At 37.5% G+C, this 24741-nt stretch overlaps 1 protein-coding gene across 5 annotated transcripts in view; it reads left to right on the top strand.

Moving 5' to 3' along the window:
* The first annotated feature begins 1597 nt into the window (after nucleotides 1-1597).
* GRB14 (growth factor receptor bound protein 14) overlaps nucleotides 1598-24741 on the top strand; it is a 104119-nt gene continuing 80975 nt past the window's right edge. For 2 of the 5 annotated variants that reach the window (XM_027678728.1, XM_027678726.1), the window contains exon 1: nucleotides 16808-17013. In XM_027678728.1, coding sequence (XP_027534529.1) covers nucleotides 16951-17013 — 63 coding nt within the window. In that variant the 5' untranslated portion in view covers nucleotides 16808-16950. Of the gene's footprint in view, nucleotides 1705-16805; nucleotides 17014-24741 lie in introns of those variants that run through there. The other 3 variants (XM_027678729.1, XM_027678727.1, XM_027678725.1) reach the window with 3 other exon arrangements.

Genomic DNA, 24741 nt, shown 5'->3' on the forward strand with positions numbered 1-24741 from the left:
TGCCCCCCGACAGGTAAGGCCGGAGCCCGGGCGGGCGCCGCCGCCCCCCTGCTCCCCCGAGGGCCGCCCGTGCCGTCGGCGTTGGGCAGCGCCCCGCGGGCGGGACGCGGGGCTGGGGGGGCCGGGGAGCGGAGGCTCGGGGAGGGGGCGAAGCGCAGGAGGGGGCGGCCTGGCCAGGGATCGGCCCTGGTGCACAAAAGTTGTTTCCCGGCCCTGCAGACACTTTCCTCCGCTGCAGATGCGTATGTCCCCCCTCCCTTTTTTTTTTTCTTTTGAGGTTTCCCAGTTTGAGGTGAAAGGGGCCGGCGGTGCCGATCCTGCCTTGTCAGGCTGAGCCAGCCGCTACTTTATCCTTGCAGTGCCTTTCTCAGAATATTCGTGAGATAAAACCGCTTCACCGCGAGCGATGCCGCTGCAATTGCTGTCAGCGGTGTGCACCCTGCTTGTTACCTCTCAGGCTGTTCTTAAAGGCATTGGTCTCTATTCTTCGTAAAAGAAGCTGTGAGCTAGGGTTTTTCGTGAAACATCTGATGAGTTGTGGTAGACTGAAGTTTACAAAATCTTAAAACTGCATACAGGATTTTTTGTTCCTTCTAAAGCTAAATATCACTTTGGAAGCATCTTCATTCTGTATCATTACCTTACTTTGATGATTTTCTGTACTTTGTACTAATTAGGATATGAAATCTGGAATAATAATAAAGAAGGCAATAAAGTAAAATATTAAGCTTGGAACCATCAACACACATGTTGGCAGACGCAAATACTTCAAGTGCTTTGGGCGCTTCTCTCCAAATGAAATCAAGTAGACAAAGTGCTGTTCAATATTTTATGTGAGAAAACGGTGCACTGTAATGTACACAGCAGTCTAAACAACCACATTATTAGTGTGATACTTTAAACCAGTGCATAACTGAGCTCTTCAGCAAGTACAGTAGTGATCATCTTCACTACTCTTGCAAATGTTTCTTGGTGGTACTTCTGACACAATCCTATTTAAGTAACCAGCAACAATTGAGACATTTTATGATGGAGCTGTGCAGATTCAAGTACAAAAGTAACTGAAAACAGAAATGAGTGTATTGCTTTGCCCTATTTTGTCTTGTCAGTCACTTTGACTCCTGATTCTGGTGAAAAAAAGTTTCCATTTGTTTAAAATACTGTTCCAATGTACTTGGGAAGTTTTACTGAGAAGTTACATGCATCCGCTGTTGTAATATGTGTACACAGGGATTGGCATAAACACAGGGACAACAAAATATTTACTAATGTCCTTAGAAGCCAATATAAATATATCTGTGTTCTTACTCTGCAAAGACTTACGCATATTCAGACAACTTTATATTCAGAGCTGAATACTTGGATTGCTTTCAAATAGTGCTAGGCACTGTATGTTAATATATTCAGCCTACTGATTAAGTAAAATAACTGCACAAAAAAAAGCTAATTACTGCAACCAGGAAGTATGGTGGTATTAGTACCTTAGTGTTTCATGTGTTGTGGTTGGATATTGCAATTTTAACAGCAGTTGTTACAATTACCACTTGATATTATATATTCTGTTGCAATAGGAGAAAAAAGAAAGATGACAGTATTTTGGAGATCCCATCAATTCCAAATCCTTTTCCTGAGCTGTGTTGCTCGCCGTTTGCATCGGTTTTGTCAGCCAGTCTGTTGCCCAAGGCAACTTCAAGAAAAAAGCAGGTAAGATGTATAAATTATTATTTGAGAATTTGTAAAATGTTTTAATGAAAGCTTGAAGAAAAGCTCAGTTACCTATTAAGTTATTTTTCTATTAGAGGTGTTCCATATTTCTCTTAAGTTGGTGAAATTTTCTCTGTAGGTCATTGATGATTGTAGAAAGTAAGGTTTTGGAATCTGTGACTTAAGACATGACTGTTCTTTCACAGAGTCTACGTGTGACTCTGCAGATTTTTCAGTTAGAGTGGAACCAGGGGCAGGCAGGCAGTACTTTATATCCTTAAATGAGAAGTTAATTTCTTTCTTCCCTTCCTCCCCACCTCCAATTACTGTCATCAGTGTTATAGAACAGAGGGTTTTAACAGTCACTGAACAGCTTGTCTGATGGTCTAATTTTGCTAGGATAATGGAATAAAACCTGAATTGATGGGGAAGCAGCAAATGCTGTGTACCTGGCTATTTTTTTATATCATCTGCATCTATCTGTGTATGTCTGATGTTACTATATTTCCATAAGTACCTTAAACTGAATGCCAAGGGAAGATCTGAGTGGGTAGACAGACCTGGCAGTGCTCTGGCAATAGTGTTCACACACAGTGTATTTGTTATCCTGAGCAGGGGTAGAGGAGGAAGAATTTCCAGTTAATGGAAATTATTCATGTTGAAGATCTGTTTCACTCTTTGAAAGCTTGCTTGTCTTATTTCTCTTTTCTCATCCTGAGACTGGAAAGAGTTCTGGCAAGGAACGTCTGTGGGATTAAGAGTACTACCTCCTTCACATTCTCTTTTTTTGGTGGTCTGCAAGATCACTATCTTAACAGTTTTGGGGATGATATTGGAGGTCTAAGAACTTATGCTGCTGCTGGTTATTCAGGTTTTAGATTTGCATGAAGAAATTGTCTGGAAGTTGAAGTTTCTTGTAGTTGTATTAACTTTTCTGAAGCTGACTAGTCATGGCTGTTTCTGTGCACGTGCTGGAGAACTTTGCTAGCGAAGTTGTGGCACCTTAAGGAGGAGCCTTCTCCCCCATGCTCCAGTGGAAAACATAGATGTGTCTGCTAAACTGCTGTAATTGTATCTTGCCATTTTTTGTATGTTCTCTAAAAATAGCTATGATGTCTTTCTGGACTACTTTTATTGCTTTTAGTTCTTTTCTTACAATAGAAATACTAATCTGAAGCATTTCTGGTCAGTGTGTATGTGAACATTGCTAAGGCAGTGGGGTAAAATTGTGCTAGTTTCATGCTAGGGCAGGGTGGAAGCATTGTCTCTGCAGAGGCAGGAAAACCACTGAATTGGTAACATTATCTTTCAGAACAAAAGGACTAGAAGTCACATTAAAAAAAAATAGTTTAAATTAGTCATGTTGCGGGCTTAAATTGCAGTCATTGTGGTAATCTTTTCACTTGAAATAGAAGGTAGATTTTCTAAGCAAGATTTAACACACAAAGGTCAACTATATGCTTTTGTGGCCAGTCATGTTTAACGTTACTGACTGGCTTGATCAGTTAAGCCATCTAAGTGTTAGCTTCAGTCTCTCAGAAGCTGAAGTTCATAGGTTCACTGACTGTACTTCTGCTTCTTCATAAAGGTTTTTGTCATACTTTTTGTGATGATTTCTGCTCACAATCCTTCCATTTCTCGTGGTTTTCCATTTAGGAATGTAGTGTTTTCTCTGTTAAAAGCGGGATCAAGAACAACTGGTTTCCTGATGGAAGTGAGCTAACATAATGCTGGTGTCTGTGGAGGGCCTGACCCATTTTTCAGCTACCAGAAAAATTGAGAGAAGTCTTCCTGTTATTTTTCTGGAGGCGTTTTAACAAGACTATGGTTTCTGTCAAAAAGCCTTTCACCCAGGTGTCTGTTTATGGCTACTGCGGGAGAAATGGTACTTGGCTAAGTAGACCATTCGTCACACTCAGCATGACTGTTCCTATGTTCTTCATCTCAAGTTATAAAAGGTTAAGGCCAAATAGCAACCGTCAAATTAAACTTTTACCTTTGAAATTCAGGTTGAAGTCTTCTAATAGGCTGATGAAATCACTCAGGTTTAAAAAAGAAAGAGAATGCTAAGCAGGTGTGTGAAGAGAAGTGAACTGGCTGTGATTTTGACTTCCCACAAGTGGCTGTGGAGACTGTGCTTGGAAATGTTGTGTTTTCCACCCTGTGTTCTTATTTTGTCAACTTTGTAGCAGCGCTATGTGCAACTACATTATCCATATACAAAAATTTCATAGAATATAGCCTCCAAGGTCATGAATATTACTGTTACTGTTTGATAGTTTCCTAACTCTTAAGAGAAACCAGCTACTCTTAAGCATTTTTTTTGGTTTGTATAGTGTTGAAAGCTGCCAGAATTTTTTCTGTTGCCTCTCTGATGATCTACATATGTTTTCAGTGATTCTTCTTTTAGATTGCTTGATTTTTTTTATTGTTTCTTTTTCTGCTGTGTTTTTAATTTCAAGCATGGTAAAGATAAATTGCAGAGTGAATTTCTACGTATGTCTTGTAGGTAACTATTATCAAATTGAGTGTTTCTAAAAGGAAAAAAAAAGCCTCTTCTGTCTTACTTTTCTCTCCAGAAAAGATTTTCTACTTCTAGAGAAGAAAGAAGTTGTCACGAATATCTACTCTCTTATTCATAGAACCTGTTACATCTGAAATCTTTCTACTTCTAAATAGACTATTAACATTATTTTGAATTCTTGTTTTTCTAAGCTGAAATTCTTACTGTCTTCTGATGATCTTTTATCATAAGCCTCTCAAAATGTTGAACATGCTGCTTGAACAGCATGTTTGTTGGGTTGACTTACTGAAAATAAGTTTATGAAAAGAAATAGGTAAAAACCACTTAGCAGAATAGTGAGTTGCCTCTGTGCTTGGAAAGTAGGATGTCTGTGTCTCTGAACAGTATTCGGTCTGCCTCATCAACACAGCTGCCCATCTCTTTCCCTCTTGCAGTCTGGAAGAGTATTACATCTTAGAATCAAAGAATCATGGAGTCATTAAGGTTTGAAAAGACCTCCAAGATCATTGAGTTCAACCTTCGACTGAACACCACCACGCCCAACTAAACCACAGCACTAAGTGCCACATCTAGCTGCTTCTTGAACAGTGCCGGGGCAGTGACTCCACCACCTTCCTGGGCAGCCTGTTCCAGTGCTTAACCACCCTTTCACTGAAGAAGTTTGGAAAAGCTGGTAGCCCATGGCTTGGACAGGTGTGCTCTTCTCTGGCTTAAGAACTGGCTGGATGGCTGGGCCCAGAGTGTGGTGGTGAATAGTGCTGCATTCAGGTGGCATCTGGTCACTAGTGGTGTCCCCCAGGGATCATTGTTGGGCCCAGTCCTGTTTAGTATCTTTATTGATGATCTGAATGAGGGGATTGAGTGTACCATTAGCAAATTTGCAGGCAACACCACGTTAGGTTGGTGTGTTGACGTGTAAGAAGGCCCTGGAGAGGGACCTGAGACAGGCTGGATCAATGGGCTGAGACCAACAGCATGAGGTTCAACATGACCAAGTGCTAAGTCCTGCACTTTGGTCACATTAACCCCATACAGCACTTCTGGGCAGGGGGAAGAATGTCTGGAAAGTGGCTCAGTGGAAAATGATCTGGGGGTGCTGGTCGATAGCAGCTGAACATGAGCCAGCCTGTACCCAGGTGGCCAAGAAGGCCAAAGGCATCCTGGCTTGTATCAAGAATAGTGTGGCCAGCAGGACCGGGGAAGTGATCATACCCCTGTACTCGGCACTGGTGAGCCCACACCTCGAGTCCTGTGTCCAGTCCTGGGCCCCTCACATTAAAATGACCTGGAGATACTGAAGGGTATCCAGTGAAGGACAACAAGACTCGTGAAAGGTCGAGAAAATATGTCATATGAGGAACAGCTGAGGAAGCCATGTTTGTTTAGTCTAGAGAAGAGGCTCAGGAGGTACCTTAGGAAAGGAGGCTGTAGTGAGATGGGGGTAGGTCTCTTTTACTGTGCCTGCAGTGAGAGGACTAGAGGAAATGACCTTAAGCTGAGACAAGGGAGATTCAGATTAGATATTAGAAAAAACTTTTTCACTGTTAGGGTGATCAGGCATTGAAATAGGTTACCCAAGGAGGTGGTAGTCACCATCCCTGGAGGTGATTAAAAGGCATCTGCATTTGGATCTGCGTGATACAGTTTAGTGGTTTAGGGGTCACAGTGGTAGTGCTGGGTTGATGGTTGGACTTGATGATCTCTTCCAACCTTGTTAATTCTCTAATTCTATGAAGTGCATTCAAATAAGCTGAATTTTATGTTTCAGGGTGGAAGACTTATCTGAACAGGCCAAACCCCAACTTTCCCCTCATGTCCAACACAGTATGGTCAGCTTGGTGGATGGTGGGAAATGTTGCCTTCCTTTGAGGAATCAAGCATTTGCTGTTATTAGGTGGAGTTTGTGAACTTCTGTGAAAAATCTAATTGTGTCTCAGAGCCTGTGTTCTCTAAGAATTGGCAAGGAACTGAAAATATAAAGCACTTTGTACTTTTGTCCCTAATTATGATCAAAATAGATATTAGTAGGGAAAAATATTAACTGTAAGAAAACTTATTCTGTTCTTTAGTATGCTTTTGGTTGTCTTTGGTCAAATGAACTAAGAAGAGAGTACTGTAGTTTTATGAAAGCTTAGTTTTTAAGGCTTTCTGAAAACAAAACCTGAATCATTTGCACTGCAGTGACAGTTCTTGCCCTGCTCAAGGATAAGCCAAAAAGTGTTTCAGGACAAAAGTAGTTCAAGGTAATTAGTGCCTTGTTTCTTTAAATTAAATTAGAAGTGCAAAAATAAAACTCAAGTAAATCTCAAGGTGAAGAACACTCAAATCTTTGAAATTTTACCTTGCCGCCTTTGTCTTTTTCGATGTTCTAAACAGGTAGATATTTTTATCATGTAGAATCCAAATATACTCCCACAATGTTCTTTCCAGGAAATCAGTTGTATAGGGACCTCAAATACACGACTGTAGTGGAACGTCACTTTGATTTTTGTATTAACAAAGATTTTCATGTAAATCTTTTTGACAAAGAAGAGCTGAAAGGAATTTTATGTCAAAGAGATGTTTATTTGAATGTGTGCTATTCTAAGTTTATGAGTAATATTGAGCATTGACTGTTGTAATTGGAGTACCATTAGTTTTTTTACACCTATAATTCAGGGTCTTTTAATGAACCTGCTCAAAGCCTCATTCTTCAAAACTTTGCATATAATTCTATTAGCACACATAAATGTCTAAGTCTTTGATTCTTAGACCTTTTCATGATGGATTTTTTGGCTGATGTATTTGTTTTCTCTCGACTTTTAAACAATGTGAAAACAAAAGGGGTTTTTATTGAAATGTAATAATGCATGAATTTCCAAGTAATTTCTGAGGGCTGAGACATCTTTTCCAACCAAAAGATGTATTACTTAAATTTACTCTGTAATTCTAGTCTGTCTGTTTCTTACCAGATTTCCTTTCAAACTGGAGAGCATTGCACATAGACTCCTTTATCAGTTCTCAAGTCTTTTTGCTTTCCAGCCTCTAAACATATATCAGTTTTTCCTATGTCTTCCCCTTAAATTACATAAAAAAGAGTTTGAAAGTCAGAAGGGAAGGGAAAAAGTCTTTCCAACTGGTTTACAGATTAACAGTAGAAACATTCTGTACAGAACCAACTCAAAGAGCTCAAGGTTTTTACATGAAGTCTCCAATATACAGATTGCAAAAAGGATTCAGTTGGACTCCCTTTAGTGGTGTCTCATCTGGTGGTCTGCTCCAGCCTCTGTGTTCTGTTCTTCATTTGCACGGTTGTACCTCCCCACCAAAGAAAGATTTATTGATATTACAGTAGATTAAAATTATGTAGAGCCCCATTAAAACTTGCTATCTTAATGCATGTACCTTTGTACTTTGACCAGTCATCCTAACACTGTGACAGAAAGTCACTTGCCTGTACAGGTAAAAATCAGAAGGCAAGGTTGAACAATTTCTCATTTTAGCAATCAGGAATATTGCCCGGTTTATACTGGATGTGCCTTAGCACAAGCTGTCTGATACATCAGCCTGAGGAAACTTCAGAATAATCATTTGTTTGTTTCTTTTTTTTTTTCTTTTTGTATTTTACTTTATCTTCTTTACATTGGTTCATTCGTTAGTATATCTTTCTTTTAGAGATGAGAAATTATTTGCTTTCTGTCAAACTATGAACTCTCAATATTTTCATCTATTAAATGAATATAAATAAATATATTTCATACATATATATGTTACTGTCCAGAAAGAACCCAAGCAAAGACTGTAAACATTGTAACTTCACAAAAATAGCATGCCTTTTTTTTTTTCCTTTCTTATGAGCAAGAAAACAAGGTCATTCTAACTTTTGTAGTTACTAAGATGTCTCTGCAAGCTTGTTTTTTAATCTGCTTACATCAGGAAAATGTTAGGCTTAAATTTTTGCAATTTGTACTAATATAAAATAAAAAAATCATCAGTACTGTCAAAGATTCTGGTAGACATTTTCCCAGTGTTTGTTAGATTGAAATGATTTTAATAATCCTTTGGATTTTTATTGTTTTGGGCTTCATCAGCCTCAAAGTCAAACCTGAAGTTTCTTTTCTTTTAGGACTGTTTTCTCAGTACAAGAAACTGGCTTTTCTGTGCTGTATTTTGAATAAGAAACCTCTGTTGCAGTAGATCTAATATCTTGTCTAGAAAACCTTCTCTGAAAATTTGGAAACACTGATTTTCCAAAAAGCGGTTCTTTAATGTTAATTTCTTGAATTCTGAGTTGACTACCTGGTATTTTGATTTTGTGATATCTCTAAAGTACTGTGTAATTACAGGGTGCGAGGGCAGGTTATGGTACAAACAGTGCCCATTTCTTTGACTTGACCATGAAAGCCAGGTGAAACTGCAGGGAATTTCTCTAATGCTGCTGAGTCACTTTTGATAACTCAGTTGCATTGAATTTGATATTAAAAGATTAAACTCTCATGAATGGAGCTTGAATCATCATAATTTTCAGAAGGGAATGAGATATGATAGATATTAACACTGTTCTTACTCATAATTGTTCCCAGAGGTGGGTGCTTTTATTTAGGGTTAGACTGGGAAGTTCAGGTTGTTTTGTAGCAGCTCCATACCTGCCATAGACAGATCCATGATTAAATAAGTATTTTACTGACAGATCTTTCTCGAGGTGGCTTCCTGTTGGTGGCACAGTCAGTAAGTGATACTGTGGTAAGGGAGGGATGCAAGGGGTCAGATTGTAAGAACAGAACACTACTGACGTCTTCCTCTAACACGCATTTGTCTGAATGGTCTTTTGATGAGAACAGATACATGTTCCCATCTCACTTCCCAGGACACACAGTCTAGATTAATCAGAGTAGTGTTTAGTAACACTCATAAAATGAGACCCTGTGTTAAGTTTGGTTTGGGGTTTTTTTTTCCATTTTGTTTTTTGTCAACATTCTTCTCTGGTCTTATAAAACCTCTGTAGTCCTGTTCTGGTCTACTTTTGTCATCTTATTGCCCAGTATTGTAGACACCTGCTTTATATCAGGTACTGCTATATTTATAACATAAATAGTTCCATAGTTTTGTACTATTAAATGAAAGAGGGTGGTCAATGATTAATAGTTACATTACCTTAAATGCAACAGATTTGGTAAAATTGACAACTTAGATGTTTGTTATTGAAGGTTTACAACCGCCTTTGAATTAAAAGCTTTGCAAAAGAAGGAGAAAATGCCAAGTAGTTTACCATACATTTACAGTGCTTAAACTCATGTAAGATGATAGCATTTTTATGATTTTATTGTCATAAGACTTTGTTATTTTAGTGTTGAGGTATTAACTGAAGAATGGAGCTCAAAGTCAGATCAGTTTTTGCAAGGAGTTTTGGTACAGTTTTTAGCATATCCTTGCATTGCTGCATTTCTGATGTTCTGAGAGTTATCTATTCAAATAAGACTTTGAGAGCTTTAGAACCAAGCAGAGGAATATTCCCATCCTACTTCTGTGCATAAATGTTACCACAGTAAGTGTAATTTGGATTTTACATAAAGAAAACATACGTCCATATAAACATCACAGTTAAACCTGGTTGGTGTCCACCAGGTGGAATTAACTTGATCACGCATATAGAGTAATATTGCATATTTGTGATTGATAAAACAATTTTATATTCTTTATACATGTGTATTTTCTTGTATCTATTTACAATAGATAACTGAGGACTTCCTTGTTCTTTCACATGAAATTCCAGAGCCACTAGTACAGTATTGTTGTTCCCCCAGAATTTGTGCTTCATGATCTTTTTAACTCTTTTTAGTGGTAATGTTTATGCTGTGCCAATGTAATTAAGAGATCAAGCTAGAGTTGTAATGAAAACTGGACCAAATGCATATATCATTGTTTCCCTTTTGTAAGAGAAAGTATAGAAACTGACAATAAACCTCAGATCTCTCACCCTTCTTACCACACTGTGTAATAGAGGACAATGGGTATCTGCAGACCACTAAGATGAGTATCTTCAGGATAATAGTTTTCAGTTTGGTGTTTGTGTAGCAGGAACCGCGATGGCCAGGCAGTGGAAGGGCATCCTGTTATGGACAATTGATGTTCATTCTTTTTGTGTGTCTGCAGAGGCAGGAACTGATACATCTTCCAGTTGAGGATTTTAGATCTTGGGGTTTCCAAACTTTTCTAGCAGTTGATTATTCCTGTTAACAAGGTGGCATATATCTTTAGCAAGTGGTGAAATGTTGCAATGATAAGTGGGAGATAACAGTTGCCCAATGGCCATATTCTCCCTGTCTTCAACTACTTAAAGTTGCTATTTCTGAGGGCATTCACACTTTTATGACTGCCTTTAATTTATGAATAAAGGGAAACCTTCAAGACAGTGTACTTAATCGTGTCTCTCATGATAGAGTACTGATGGGAGTCACCTCAAATGGGAAGATTTAAAAAAAAAGCTAATCAGGCCACAGAAATTTTTTCAAGAAGGGCAGCTGTGGGAGGAGGAATTAAGAGGTAGAAGAAATTAGACCTCTGCTCTAGTAACAACGTGAACTTTCTTTTCTCCCGTTTCAGTCACAGAACATTCATTTGCAGCTAATCAGCTCATATTTTAGCCCAATAGTGTACATGATATTTAATACTTAAGTCTCAAGAGAGAAATGTATATCGGTTATCTTAGAGGTGTGCCTGTGCTTCTAATTAGGGTACTGATGAGTTGTTCCTGCCTATTTCTGATATGTATGCATATGCTGCATACTAGTCTGTCTGTCTTTTTGCTTCTTAACTTGATATTATATCCACAGGAAAACAAGATACACTAGATTGCCTTGTGATCAGAATGGGATTTTTCAATTACTGCATTCTTAGGCTATAAATAGCTTTTTTATATTAGTTATGTTATGATAACTCCTGTTACTGATTACATTAAGGCTTCGTGTTTATGAACAGCTGCAAGCTCTTGATAATGGCACAGAAATGGTATCAGCTGTTGAGAAACAGGCTGGAAGTTTGCAAGAATTTATTCTCATAATCACTAGAATTTACTGCTATGTAGTGAGAGGGAAGTCCATGTAATAGAAGGGTTTTCTTATATAACTCGGCTGACAGAACTTTATCAGTGTGCTTTTCTATCGGGCTTGAACCTATTGATTGCAAAAATAGGCAGCTGAAAAGCTTTGCAAGGAGCACGTGTAACAATGTTTAAAGGTTCCACAAGTTTGTGAGGAGAACTGGTGAGGATGGAAAAACTGCATTCTGTTCTTTGATCTGCAAAATTTAGAGCTGCGTTAAAGAGCAATGTTCAGATTTTTGCCATTGTTCTTGCAATGTGAACCCTTCCATTTTGGTAAGCAGACAGGATCTGCCCGATTTCTGCCTAATAAAATAATTTCTCATTAGGGCGAAAGGAAAAGTGTCCATATCCCGATTTTCATACTTTAACTTAGTTCCTATACTGTATTTTAGCACATAATACTTATATGTATTTGTTCTCATTAAGTTATATTTTAAAGTTATTTTCTTCTTGGAAAATTTCTCGAAGTATGGGTCATTGGAACAGCTGAATGATGAAGTCATCATGGTTGGATGTTATTTTTTTTCTGGGATGGAGACTTCTCAAATCCTAAATGAGTTTATTAAACAAACTACTCATCTTTTCAGGCCCAAAGGAGTGGAATTTGTAGGATAACTGCAAGGAAGCAATGTGTAACTTAGTGGAGAGGAAAGGACTGAGTAGGTCTAGACTTTTTCTTTACAGTTATTGTGGAGAAGTGATGAAAAAATACTCTCAGTCATTGTATTTGGGGCTTATACATTCATATAAAACCTTATATGAATCTCTTAGTGTTTTCCTAAACTATTCCAGCAGCATTACAATTTTGAAGTAGGGATTATACTTGAAAATCATGACCTGGGAAAGAATTCATAAATACTCCTCTAAATAAGATATAAGAGAATACATTTGTGACTCCAGGATAGAAAATGCATTATTACCAAGTCAGTCCAAGCGGTCACGATGTGCAGTGAGGAAAGTACATGGTTTCTGGCGTTCTGTACTTGCTTGACTGAGTGCTGTTGGATAATTTCTGTGTAACAGAAATACGAACATAAGAAAGACTTCTCTTTCTCAAATAAAACTAGTTCCTTCAGAAGACAAACATATGGAGACAGTAAAACTGAAGCCAGTGATTCAGCTGAGGCACTGATAATCTGTTTTATGTGTCTTTGTCCCTTCACTGTCTTTCTGCAACCTCTGTTTCTCTTTGCTTTGGTTCTATATATGTTACTAAACACATTTTCTTGTGAAAAACTGACCCTTGATGAATTATTTTCCAATACAACCAGCCTGTGATCTTGACTGTCAGAAAATACAGTCACTGAGAATTTTTATCCAAGAATCTTATTTTAAGTATGTTTAAGGATCAGTTTGACTCAGTTATATCCATAGCTATAACCAGGGGGAAGAAGAAAGCGGACACATGGGTTAGTACTTGAAAGATTTCATTAAAATTAAGGAGTTCATAGTTCATGTGGTACATGTTTCTTGGCCAGCAAGAGGACAGTGATCTACCGAGAACTAAAAAATGGCATATTTGAGGATGGCTTTTCAGTGCAGGGTTTGAGATCCAGAGTTATCTTGCTTTGCCCTTAAACTGCTCCTGCATGGTGCAAAGGCTAGAAGAGGGAGAGCTAAAACTATGAATTGTACTTGGTTTTTTTTGTGGTGTAGCAGTCTCTTAAATTAGAATCATTTAATAGGTGGATAATTGTATGAATAGACAGGAGAGATCACAATGGCTCAAACTTCTTTGTGAAGTTCCTAGGTACCTTATATCTGCGTTGCTTTACAGGTAATACAGTCTGTGCAACTGTATCTGCATATCTTGACCCTCTAAGAGGGTATGCTGTATGTTCTGTTTGAAGACTGAGGTCTTGCTACATTTCTTTGTGTAAGGGACTAAAGGAGTAGAAAGACTTACTCAATCACTTTGAAACCTTTCTTTTGTAGGGTGATTTTAAAGAAACTGGTTATTTGTCAAGCACATGTAAATGTACCTTTGTAAAAATACCCTGTACGTGTTTCTACGGTCACGTAATAACAGACAAAGAGACTGTCTGTGCCAGGCAGACAGGAGCACTCTCTCAAGGAAGTGCAGGTAGCACCACAAATAACTTACCTGATTGATATTGGTCTTGTAATAAATTTATGCCTTAGCTTAAAGAAAAAATAAATAAAAAAATGGCATCAAAGCTTTTATAAACCTTAATGGAATTATATTATCTAGAGTTTGTTTTTTTCATCAGCAAAAGCTGAGTCTGATTTGCTCTTGTTACTTGTAAATGCTCACATTCCTGCATTATATCCGGCAGAGCTAGGAATAGATCAGCTCTTGTGATTCCATAGTCAGTGCCTTAAGGACATCACTGACCTTCCTCTACTGGCAGGGTATCTCTATTCCATATGTTGTTATAAAACCCTTACTTGGAGCTACTAATTTACTAAGGACATTTCAATTCTTGCCCACTTCATTTAGTCTTGCTTTCTTAAGTGGCAAGAAGTAGAAGTGGTTTATATTTTGAAGTATCTAAAAAGTATCTGCACAGTGTTTTCACAACTGTATCTGGTAGCTTAGTGACAAAAATAGGAGTGAAAAGCTGCATAAACATAGTCATTTTACAGAGCTCTCAAGCAAGTGAGCTGGATCTGATTTCCTTCCTGTCCACCAGCACCAGCAAAATTCTTTGCAAACCTGCCATGGACAAGTCAAATCTTTTATCTGTAGGGAAAAAAAAAAGTGGTTATATATGTTTCCCTGAAGACATAATTGGCTTTCAAAGCCTTTCTGTATCTCACATTTATCAACAAAACTCCTCTTGACTTTCACATGGTGAAGTGGTTCTGCAAGGCTTGTGCTTAGAAATTGAGGTGTATTTTATTAAATTTATTTTATTAAATGGGTGTTTGTCAAATTTAAGAAAAGAAAGTATTCCTTAATGTTATTTTTAGTACTCTTAGGTGCAACTGATGTTTACTTTCATTAGCATACATAAATTACTGTAATATTTTTAATTAAAATCTAATAATTATGTGAATATTAGACTTTTATTACCAAGTCAAATACAACACTTAAGTTTTTGCTTACTTTCTGAATAGGTCTGGTCTTTATATCTGATTGGAAAAGGTAAAATACAGATAATTTCACTGAGGAAAATAAACCTTTGCTTCACCTTGCAGACAAATAGGTCAATTTTATTTCAAGAGTCTTTAGTACCCAGGGATAAGGAAAAATGGCTTGGGTTATTTTTGTTTCTTTCCCAATAAAGTCAGTAATGCGGTGCTCCAAGTTTTGCAGCTACTATTTCCCAAATGTTTTTTCATAAGATCCAAGGAAAAAAGATTGTAGAGGGAGTTTTTTTTTCCTGTTGCTGTAAACATATGCATGTTTAATATTCCTGTGAGTAAAATGCCTACAGGATCAGGCTCTGGTACCACAAGTTATTTTCTAAATCTTACAGCAAAATTTAGGAGCTATATTATAGAATTTTGAAAACGTGCTCCCATAGGAAATAAAAACTGTGTGCCTGAAAGGTAAAAAACCTAATTGCAAATACTTGACATTTATCATAGCTATAGTAGAAAAGGTTGTTAATTCCAAATGTTACAGAATTAACACTTTAAACTTGATCTCAGGAATACTTTTTATTTTCTCAAAAGAGTCATAAGGATTTTGGACTGGAGTTTAAGAGAGAAAAATAAAAGTCAATAAATACCTTAAACCTAGAAGGTTAGTTGCTATGGATCTGTTACTGCTATAGACTGAATGTAAAATGAGTCAAAGTTAAAACTGGACTTTTATTATTGAAGCAAGGAAATGGGTAGTATCTGCTGTATTTTACCTTTTTTCATAGCTTTACTAAAAGCTCTTATTTTAAAGCTAACTGAACAAGGATCAAATGTCTGTCTCCAAAGAAATTCTCTTTGTGACTTGGCATCAGTTTCTTATCAGTTTTTTTCCATATTGTGTGTCTCAATCAAGAACAGGTTTTGAAAGTTTAGGAAAATATTTGTCTTTACTTCCTGTTGCTTGGCAGTATTTTATTATTATTTGAGAGCTGCTGGTAAAATGCCAGTGCAATGCAGGTTTTAGTTTTTGGGAGGGAGCTGTATTTTTTTTTTTTTGTGGTTATGGTGTTCGCTCCTCTTGTTCATCGACAGAACTTACCTAAGCCCTACTGATTTTAGGATTACAGGAAGGTGATTTAGGATGAAAATAGATGCTTTGAATCCATAGATTCTGAAGTATCTTGTTGGTGCTAGTGACATGTTTTTGTCATTTAGAAAACTTACAAAACAGAAAATTAGATGCAATCAAATTGTTTATTTTTAATTTGCCAGTATGTAGTTTCTTATGTCTTGGAGATGAGATTCTTTTCTAGATATTTTGAGGTTACTAAAGAGTGTGCTGATTTCCAGTTACTGAGGGAAAAATATTATAAATATGATCTAGTGAAATTAGCATGGATTACCAAGTCAGTTCTGAATAATTATAGGACATATACATCAGATGTGTGCTCAGTAATATACTTGCAGTGACTGCCTATGAAGCTACAGTAGCCTGCACATGTGATACGTTATTGTTTGAGATGCTATGAATACTTAGTACAAATGATTTTTTCAGAATGTCTGCAGTATTCAGGTACAGGGAACACTATTTCTGATAGTTCAAGAGTTATAAAAGAAATATCCAATATTACAGTTCTAACATCTGTTTAATAATTTGTTTTACAACAGGATTACTGCTTTGTCATGCTGCATAAAAGCAGAAACTGTTTTTCTGCTATTAAGCACATTATGAGACCTTTAAAAAAAGATTATAGCTTGCCTTATCATGTAAGCAATGCAAAATGTTACCCTCTTTGACCAAGAAGGAAAGAAAAAACCCTGACTTCCTTAGTCAAACCATGTTAATGTAAACAGATTTGTTATGCAGATATTTGATACATAAAGTAATTATGTGAGTGGGGGTGATCAAAAACTTGAGTTCACAGAACAGCCTTCATTTCACTCACTTGTAACATTTTATGTGCCATATTTTTGGGCCTTGGTTGCATTGCAAAAGTAGAAATTGCATTACTGAAAGGGGTGTTTTGCTTCTGCTTTGAATATAATTAGTTAAGAATCAGAAAATTGAATTCCATGGATTCACTGCATCTATTCTTATGCTCAGTTACTTTCCTGAAACCTTAAGATCAGGAGTACTGAAGTATGTTTTGTTTGCTGGAAAAAGCCAGGAAAAAAACCCTGAGACTGTAACCACTCAGTGTGAAGTGCTAGAATGCAGTCTTTAATGATTTGTTTTTTGTTTTGACAGTGAAGACAAAGTTCTGAGTGATAGAAATGCATGTTGTTCTGCTTATTTTTATAGCCAGAGATAATCAGCGTGGGCCTTTCCAAGGACAGAAGACAAGTTTTCAAGCTCTTTGGTTGGTTGATTTCTGGTTTGTCCTACCCCAGTGTCTTCTGTCATTGGCTTTGAGTAGGACTGAATTCACATAAATGGAGTGACATGTACTAGAGCCTTAGTCTTTCCTTTGTGCTGACTCTCCAATATTTAGGCTATGAGAAATTAGGCTTCGAGGAATATTGTTAACTACTTTGTTCTGCTTTATGTTATCATCTGGATGAAGGTTGGCGAGTTCTGTGAAAAGCAGGCATGAGTTTGTCTTCCAGAAGAGTAACATTGCCTGCAGTTATGCCAATAACTCTGCAGAAAAGGGTATGGCATTTAAATCAGTCTTGTAATTCTGATGTTAGTATGGGTTGGTGACAACATTTAAATATGGCTATATTTATTTTTTCACTTATTATTTCATTTCTCTTATGTAATAAGAATGTTTCTTTTCTGATAAATGTAGATTTTTTTATTTTTTTATATGAAATATGTTTGCATAATATACATAAATATTATGCGTACATAATTGAATTTTTTTACGGGTGCTTTTTCTCTCTGTTACTTTAGTTTTGTGCTTTGTACAAGAAATTATTTTTCTTAGAGATTAATGTAGTTTTAAAATATGAAGTACCATGATTACATTAAAGTATGCCTCTGTAGAAGGCTATGTTACTGTTCCTAATGGAGGATTACTGGAATCTGCTTCCACAGGTTTTGCACCACCTTTAAACACAACATACTTTTTCCTACCTTTTCTGGCTAACACCTTATTAGTGGATGGCCCATCAGATATTTTGGGAATTAGGGTGACACTTCACAGTGTTTCTCCATAGACACTGTACTTGCCTTTTTTTTACTGTGTCAATAAAAAGTGGAAGCAATGCAAAATCATTACATCTATGTGCAGTAGGATTGCTTAGGGTAACTCTATGCATGGGGGTGTCTATGAAGTTAAAAATACACGTGGAAATGAAGTATGGAAATATGACTCTCTGCTGAGCCAGATATATTAACTTATAAGAAGTTAGTTCAAACAAGCTGTAAGTTATTAATTAGTTCGATTTATTTTGTAAATGTAGATATTTTTCAAAACCTTATTGCTGCATAATATGCCTGACTCACTTTTAATAGACTCTCTGTTACTCAGAGGCTTTTAATATACCAGCATTATGAAAAATGAAAGTTCATTGAAATATTACTACAGTATTAAATGGTTCTCATAAGCAATTTACATAGAACACAGTATATACTTATGGCATAAGTCCAGTGGGTCTAAAGTAGTATATGAACACGTAGAGCTTTCATTGATTTGGGATATATGGTATTCTTTTAGATTATTTCATTGTTTGAGTTGGAGGGGAAGCCTGTGAACATACAGTTTTACTGGGATTGATTTGTACAGATTAGATTATACTACTGTCTTAATAACATACTACTTTTCTGGTATAGTAACTTTCAGATTTAGATATGTGCGAGATGTGCTCTTACACAGTGTTATCTAACAATTTGCTATATCTCTGTTACACTTCTCAAAAATATTCCTTCAAATATTGTGGTTTAACTTTTCAGCTCTCGTCCTCTTAATCCTGTGGTTCCTTCCTCTTCTTCTCTTCCTCCCCCCAACACTCCTTCAGATCTCAAATCTTCAGTTGTCATAGTTATTATTTTTGTCTGGTTTTTGTTATTTGCATGTTAGGAGAGAAAGGTCTTTGTTCTTGCAGCATGTAGTTGTGTTAGACTCCTCTGGTATGCACACAGCAGTACTTGGTGCTGTGTGGGAGGGGAGAGGTGTAACTTTGCTCAATCTAGCATTCAGAAGGCTAGGAAACTGTACTGTATATTTCAATGGGTTGCTTTTCTTTTTTTTTGTGTTGAGAGGTAAGAATAATTCTCCGAGGAAACGTAAGAGTTTTTCTTTTTTGATAAATTCAGAGTAAGATAAATTTCTGTGCATCCTCTCTCATTTTTACTTTTCATGCTACTATCAAGTTAGCTGTCAACAGTTACTGGCTTTACTTCTCTTTATCTGTGCACTTTGTAAGCCCAAAATAAAATTAATGGAAGTAGTAGGAGGAAGCAGCACAGGATGTTGCCTTAGGTAGGTAGCTATTGAGTTACTGTTGCAAAAAATTCTTGAAGGCATATGTCCTCACTGAGGGCTCACTCTATGCCAAATTTATTAGGCTTGTTTATGCTTGTGATGGTTTTATCTGTTCATGTAGAATTCCTCCTGAAATTATCTCTTCTTTCTATTTAGAAGGTGCTTGTGTTATTTCTGTAGCAATATTCTAATTTCTAGAACTGGAATACTGCAGGAAGGGAAGGCAGGAAGGCAGACTAGAGCCATGCTTGTAAGGGGTAACACGTGCATGTGTAAATTTGTTCTTGTTTCTTGTGGACATTAGAACCTTAGACATAACCTTTGACTTAAAGTAGTGCACTTTCTATTTCTTGTAGCACAAGAAGGACCTAGAAAAGTAGAAATGTTACATTAGCTCTGCATAGTCAAGATAAACTTAAATGTTAGCTCATGAAGTACTACTTTAGAGTATCAACCATCCCCAATCATTATTTCTTAAATTCATAGAGTGGGTAATCGTGTAAGAAGTCTAGTTTAATTATGGTACTGCAAAAATTGCAAGTATTTTTGTCCCCCTATTTCTCTCTCACAAAATGTAAAATTTTGCATTGTCAATGTGCTAATCTGACTGTTCTGCCAATTTCTTGAACACATGGGTTTTTCTCATTTTCATTCCAAATGCCTAATATGCTTTGTCCAAAGTTATTTCATACTTTGTGTTTTAAAATCTGATGTGAAGTGCTCATCACAGTTGACGTGTTTCATTCTTAAATAATATATTTTTAACTAAAGCTGCCGGGCCTTGTTTAGGTTCCAAGGAGTCTTTTAGCACAAACAGGAAAATTACATACTTAATAAGCATGGGGAATTATGTATATTGAGTACTATCGCAACCAGATTTATAGCATGTATAGACTAGATGTAATTAATCCAATTTCGAGTAAATGTCTTTATCTTCTGTATGAATAACTCTGTACTCCTCCAAAAGTGTTTTTAAGAAATTAGATTTGAAAGGTCATAATGAATTCAAGACACTGTTTTACAGTCAGTTAAAGACCAATCATTTATTCAATATAAACACTCACAAGTCTAATAGACTTGTTATATAATAAGGAGGGTCTTGGGCACGTGATGTTGGATGCAAGGTGTAGAAACAGAGAGACTTGTAGATTTTTTCCACAACAGCTGGGAACTTCATAGCACACTAGGTTGGATGCTGTTAAGAAGCATTGTGTACATGGGCAGTATGTATTGCAGCTGCATAATTTTCAGTGATTCTTGAAGGGATTGTGTATTGTCTTTTAAATGGAAGAAGTATTGATTAGAAAATGAGGATATGATTTAGATTGCTCAAATCTAGGCCTGCTGTAAGCATGGAAATTACAAGATTCTCTTGCATCTTTATTCCATTTATTTTTCTGCCCCAAAATCACATGCTTTAATCAACACTTACCCCTCTCCCAAGGAAAAATGGTCACTTAAGCCAAATTGTATCGAGAATTAGTAATGTCTGTCTGCAAGACTAAGAGCATGAAAGTAATTTTTCAGTTTTGCATTTGGATTCCCTGAGATGAAAGGCCAATGTGCTAATCCAGAAATTTTACATAAGGCACTTTAAGTGACATGATAATGGGGTCATTAAGTGGGTACCTTTTATAAAATAACTGGAGGCAGACCAAGCATTCGTGTGTGAAACATCTCTTTGGAAGGACAGTTTGAAAAATAGTAATTTAAAGATGCATAAACAACACCAGTGCCCTTTTTGTCTTTTCTACAGTAATAGAAAAGAAATACAATAATAAATAAAATAATTCAAGACCGGGTTGGATGGGGCTTTGAGCAATGTGGTCTGTGGTCTGTGGAAGGTGTCCCTGCCCGTGGCAGGGGTGTTGGAACTAGATCATCTTTAAGGTCCCTTCCAACCTAAGCCATTATATGAGTCTATAATACAATAGTAAAATGTTTCTATAATACAGTACATCCTTGAAGTTTTGAAGACAGATGAGAGGAGATGGAGAGAGTGGGCTTTAAAGGCCTAAAGAGTAGTGGTCAGCAAACCTGTGGTAATTGAGGTGAAATATTTGAAGTTTTTATTCAAAATAGAATATTTTTTTTAATGAAATTTTGTGGGGTCTGAAAGAAGTAAAGAGGATAACCATGATAAAGCAGTAGGATTAGCCTCACTGGAGATTCAGTATAGGATTAGGTTTTAAGATAAATTACTAGGATAAAACATCAGTATATGCTAGTACTGTATCTACAGAGTTTGATACGAACAGAAGATTTTGAGCCAGGACAAGAGTTGACAAAGGTTGAGAAGGATAAATATACATGGGCATGGGCAGAGACCCGAACTGAATTCAGGAGAAGGTTAGTGTGTTTTTTGCAAGAAATTTATATTTAAAATTGCCAGAAGGCCAAGCTAGTATGTAGGCTCACAGAAAGGTCTTGCCAGCTTAGCACATCTAATATGTGCTAATATAGCTGCATTTTGTTTGGGGACATCTGGAATTCCTGCTTACTCTTAATACTGAAAAACTTTGTGAAAGTAGCTTTAGAAGTATCTATCTCAGATACTTGTCTGAGGGAGCATACAACTTTCATGTTAGCTATGTAAAGATTAATGAACTGCCTAAAACAGTCTTCTGTCATACAATACTTGCAGATACTAAGGTACCTACTTGTGATAGAGGATGGCATGCGGCTAGAGATTCAGTTTATGGATGATAGGGAAGAAGGAGGGTGGCAGACTAGCATTTTCTGTCATCATGGAAGAGCTCTGGTTAGGTCCAGGGACTGTTTAGGAGAGAGCTACAGACAGGGCTCCTCAAGGGAAGGTGTTGCAGCACTTTTCTCCTCCCTTATGATGTTGGCCAAATAAATCTAGATGTGATACTATACTTGAGAAGGGTTCTAGACCAATTTTTGCATTGAATAGTACTCTTTATACTCAAGCAGGCACCTAAAAATGGATTCTGATATAGCAGTCATATACCAGTTGACCAGTCATATTTCCTGCTTTGACTAGCATAAAACCAGTAAAGCTTCCTACTGTTTTTATTTTGTATAAAACTGATCCCACGTGTATAAAAGAAATCAAAATGGGACTAACTTTAGCAGTCCCTATGGTTCAGGTGTGGGTGGGGAGAGGGAGGTTTTTCCTATCCTGTGACATTCCAGTGTCTACAAACAATCAAATTTTACAGGATATTTTGTACACAAAATCATCAGTGGTCTTGGAATTTAAAATCTGTAACACTATGCTGTACAGTTGTTGTGAAAGGTAGGTAGGGATGTGTGTGTGTGTGTGTGTGTGTGTGTGTGTATGAGAGGCTGAGTAGTAAGCACACAGAGCTTTTTTAAGAAGCCTTTTAAAATCTCAGTGGTTTAATACACTTGGTCATTACTTGTCCTTTGTATAGTTTGACAAGGTTTAGTGGCACAATTAATGTTGCACTCTGTCTCCTCTCTGTCTTCAGTTCTTGAACAGATCTTTGATATGTTTTTCAGTTTCTTCTTGCCTTCTTTGAACATCTAACATTCTTCATACAGTAACCAAGGAAATTGGCAGTATTTAGTGCCCTACTCTGCTCATAATCCTTTTCTGTGGGCAGAAATTCTTTGGAAAAAAACCCAGCTTTTTCATCAGTTGAAGAAAGTGCTTGGCCATTTCCTAGCTCTAGTACTTTAGTCGCCTCTTGAATAAATTAGGCTTCAAGAAGTCAGAACTTGACCTTCAGACTGTGTTATCTAGCCTTGAAGTATATCAAGAGCTATTGCTGAATAGTTATTTCTGCTAAAGTAAACCCTCTACTGATTATGCTGCATTGCTGTATATGAAGGGAGAAACTCAGCAAATGGCACACAAGGTGTTGGCATCAGTCTTATGTGAAAAATCACATTTCCCTGACTTATATGTCTTCCGTGTTTTACTTTGAACATGCTATAACATATAAGCAAGTACCTGAAAAATTAGATTTTCTTTACTTTTGATAAACTGAAGCTACATCACTGAATACAAAGAAAATTCATCACATCGAACCAAGGAATTATTCATATTTAAACTTGCTTTCTTCCTCATTTTAATGCTGTTGCTATGGGTACTGCCCATGCCCCATACTTCACCACTCCTTGTTTTTCTGCCTGTGGGTCAGGAACAGAGGCAAGACCAGCCCAAAAAAACAACAGCCACCTTAAGGACCTAAAGAAGGAGTTATGACTGATCATGTAGTGGATTTGCATGGCAAATTTTTGGTAGCAGGGGGAGAGGGGCTCTACACAGGTGGCTTCTGTGAGAAGCCGCTGAAAAGTTCTCTCCATGTCCAACATAGCCAATGTCAGCTACCTCCAAGACAGACCCTTCAGTGGCCAAGGCTGAGCCCTTCAATGACAGTGGTAGTGCCTCTAGGGTGACATATTTAAGAAGGGGAAAAAGTTTGCTGTGCAGCTGCATCTGGAGAGAGAATATGTGAGAGGAACAGCCCTGTAGACACCAAGGTCAGTGGGGAAGGAAGTGGTCCAGGCACTGGAGCAGAGATTCCCCTGCAGCCCATGGTGCAGCCCATGGTGAGGCAGCTGTGCCCCTGCAGCCCGTGGAATCCAAGAGGAGTGCAAAGATCCACCTGCAGGCCCTTGGAGGCCTCCACACCAGAGCAGGTGGATGCCCGAAGAAGGCTGTGACCCCTGTGGGAAGCTCATGCTGGAGAAGGCTCCTGGCAGGACCTGTGGACCTGTGGGGAGAGGAGCTCACGCTGGAGCAGGAGCAGAATGTGAGGAGTCCTTCCTCTGTGGAGGAAGGAGCAGCAGAGACAACGTATGAGGTACTGACTGCAACCCGTGTTCCCTGTCCCCCTGTGCTGCTGGTGGGGAGGAGATAGAGAAAATTGGGAGTGAAGTTGAACTTTGGAACCAGGGAGGGATGGGGCAAGGTGTTTTAAGATTTGGTTTGATTTGTCATTACCTTTCTCTGATTTGATTGGTAGTAAAACTAATTTCCCCAAGTCGAGTCTGTTTTGCCTGTGATGGTAATTAGTGAAGCGATCTCTCCCTGCCCTTATCTTAACCCATAGGCTTTCTCTCCTCTGTCCAGCCGAGGAGGGAAGTGATAGAGTGGGCACCTGCTGTCTAGACAAGGTCAGCTCACAACAGATCAAAACTCCTGAACCAATATAATTATGTTGTAACACTGGAAATTTTAGCCCGATTCCAGTTCATCTAAGTCTCTTACACTGATAGTGACTTCCTAAAGTTTCTGGTTTGAAGTTGTCCTTATTCAGTTGCTTTCAACCCTTTATTTATGTTTACATTATTTCAAAGCAACCAGTTTTTCATCGTTTAAAATAGTTATATAAGAAGAGATTTATTCTGCTGCAGTACAGTTTATAATGGGTGCCTTGGGAACAGTACAAAGCAAGGCGAGTCAAACTTTAAGTTACACTTTCCAAGAATACACATCCAGTTTCTTGACCTAGAGTTGATAGGCTCTCAGCATATTTCTCATTTTTCATCATAGTTCTCATATATGGCTGTCTTGGACTGCTGACCAATATCTTTACCAATACTCATGCTTAGGCTTAAAAAATATTAACTAGGAGAGGCATCTTTTATTCCTTTCTTTCCCATGCCTTGTACACCCCTGTAGTTACAACTTCTTGAAATTTGTGTTTTTGCTGATACCTTTTCTGTTTGACACTACTAAAATTCTTATGAAGGACTGAGACCTGGGAGGAAGTGTTCAGTTGACAGCCGTAATGCTTTTCCTTTATTTCCTACTAGAATTCTGGTTTTTTTTTCACTGTTCTTTAGTGCACTCCGATTTCTTTGCAATCTTTTTCATCACTCTTGTTGCATATTGTATCATTTCTACTGACAACCTTTGCCCTAACATAACATTGTGCTTTTTTCTTAGACCACTTAGACTGCTTTTCTGAACTAGTTAACTCCTTTCTCCAAGAGGTTAGCAATTAAGTAGT

This window comes from Neopelma chrysocephalum, unplaced genomic scaffold, assembly GCF_003984885.1.
Source record: "Neopelma chrysocephalum unplaced genomic scaffold, ASM398488v2 Primary Assembly neopelma1_44, whole genome shotgun sequence".
Taxonomy (NCBI): Eukaryota; Metazoa; Chordata; class Aves; order Passeriformes; family Pipridae; genus Neopelma; species Neopelma chrysocephalum.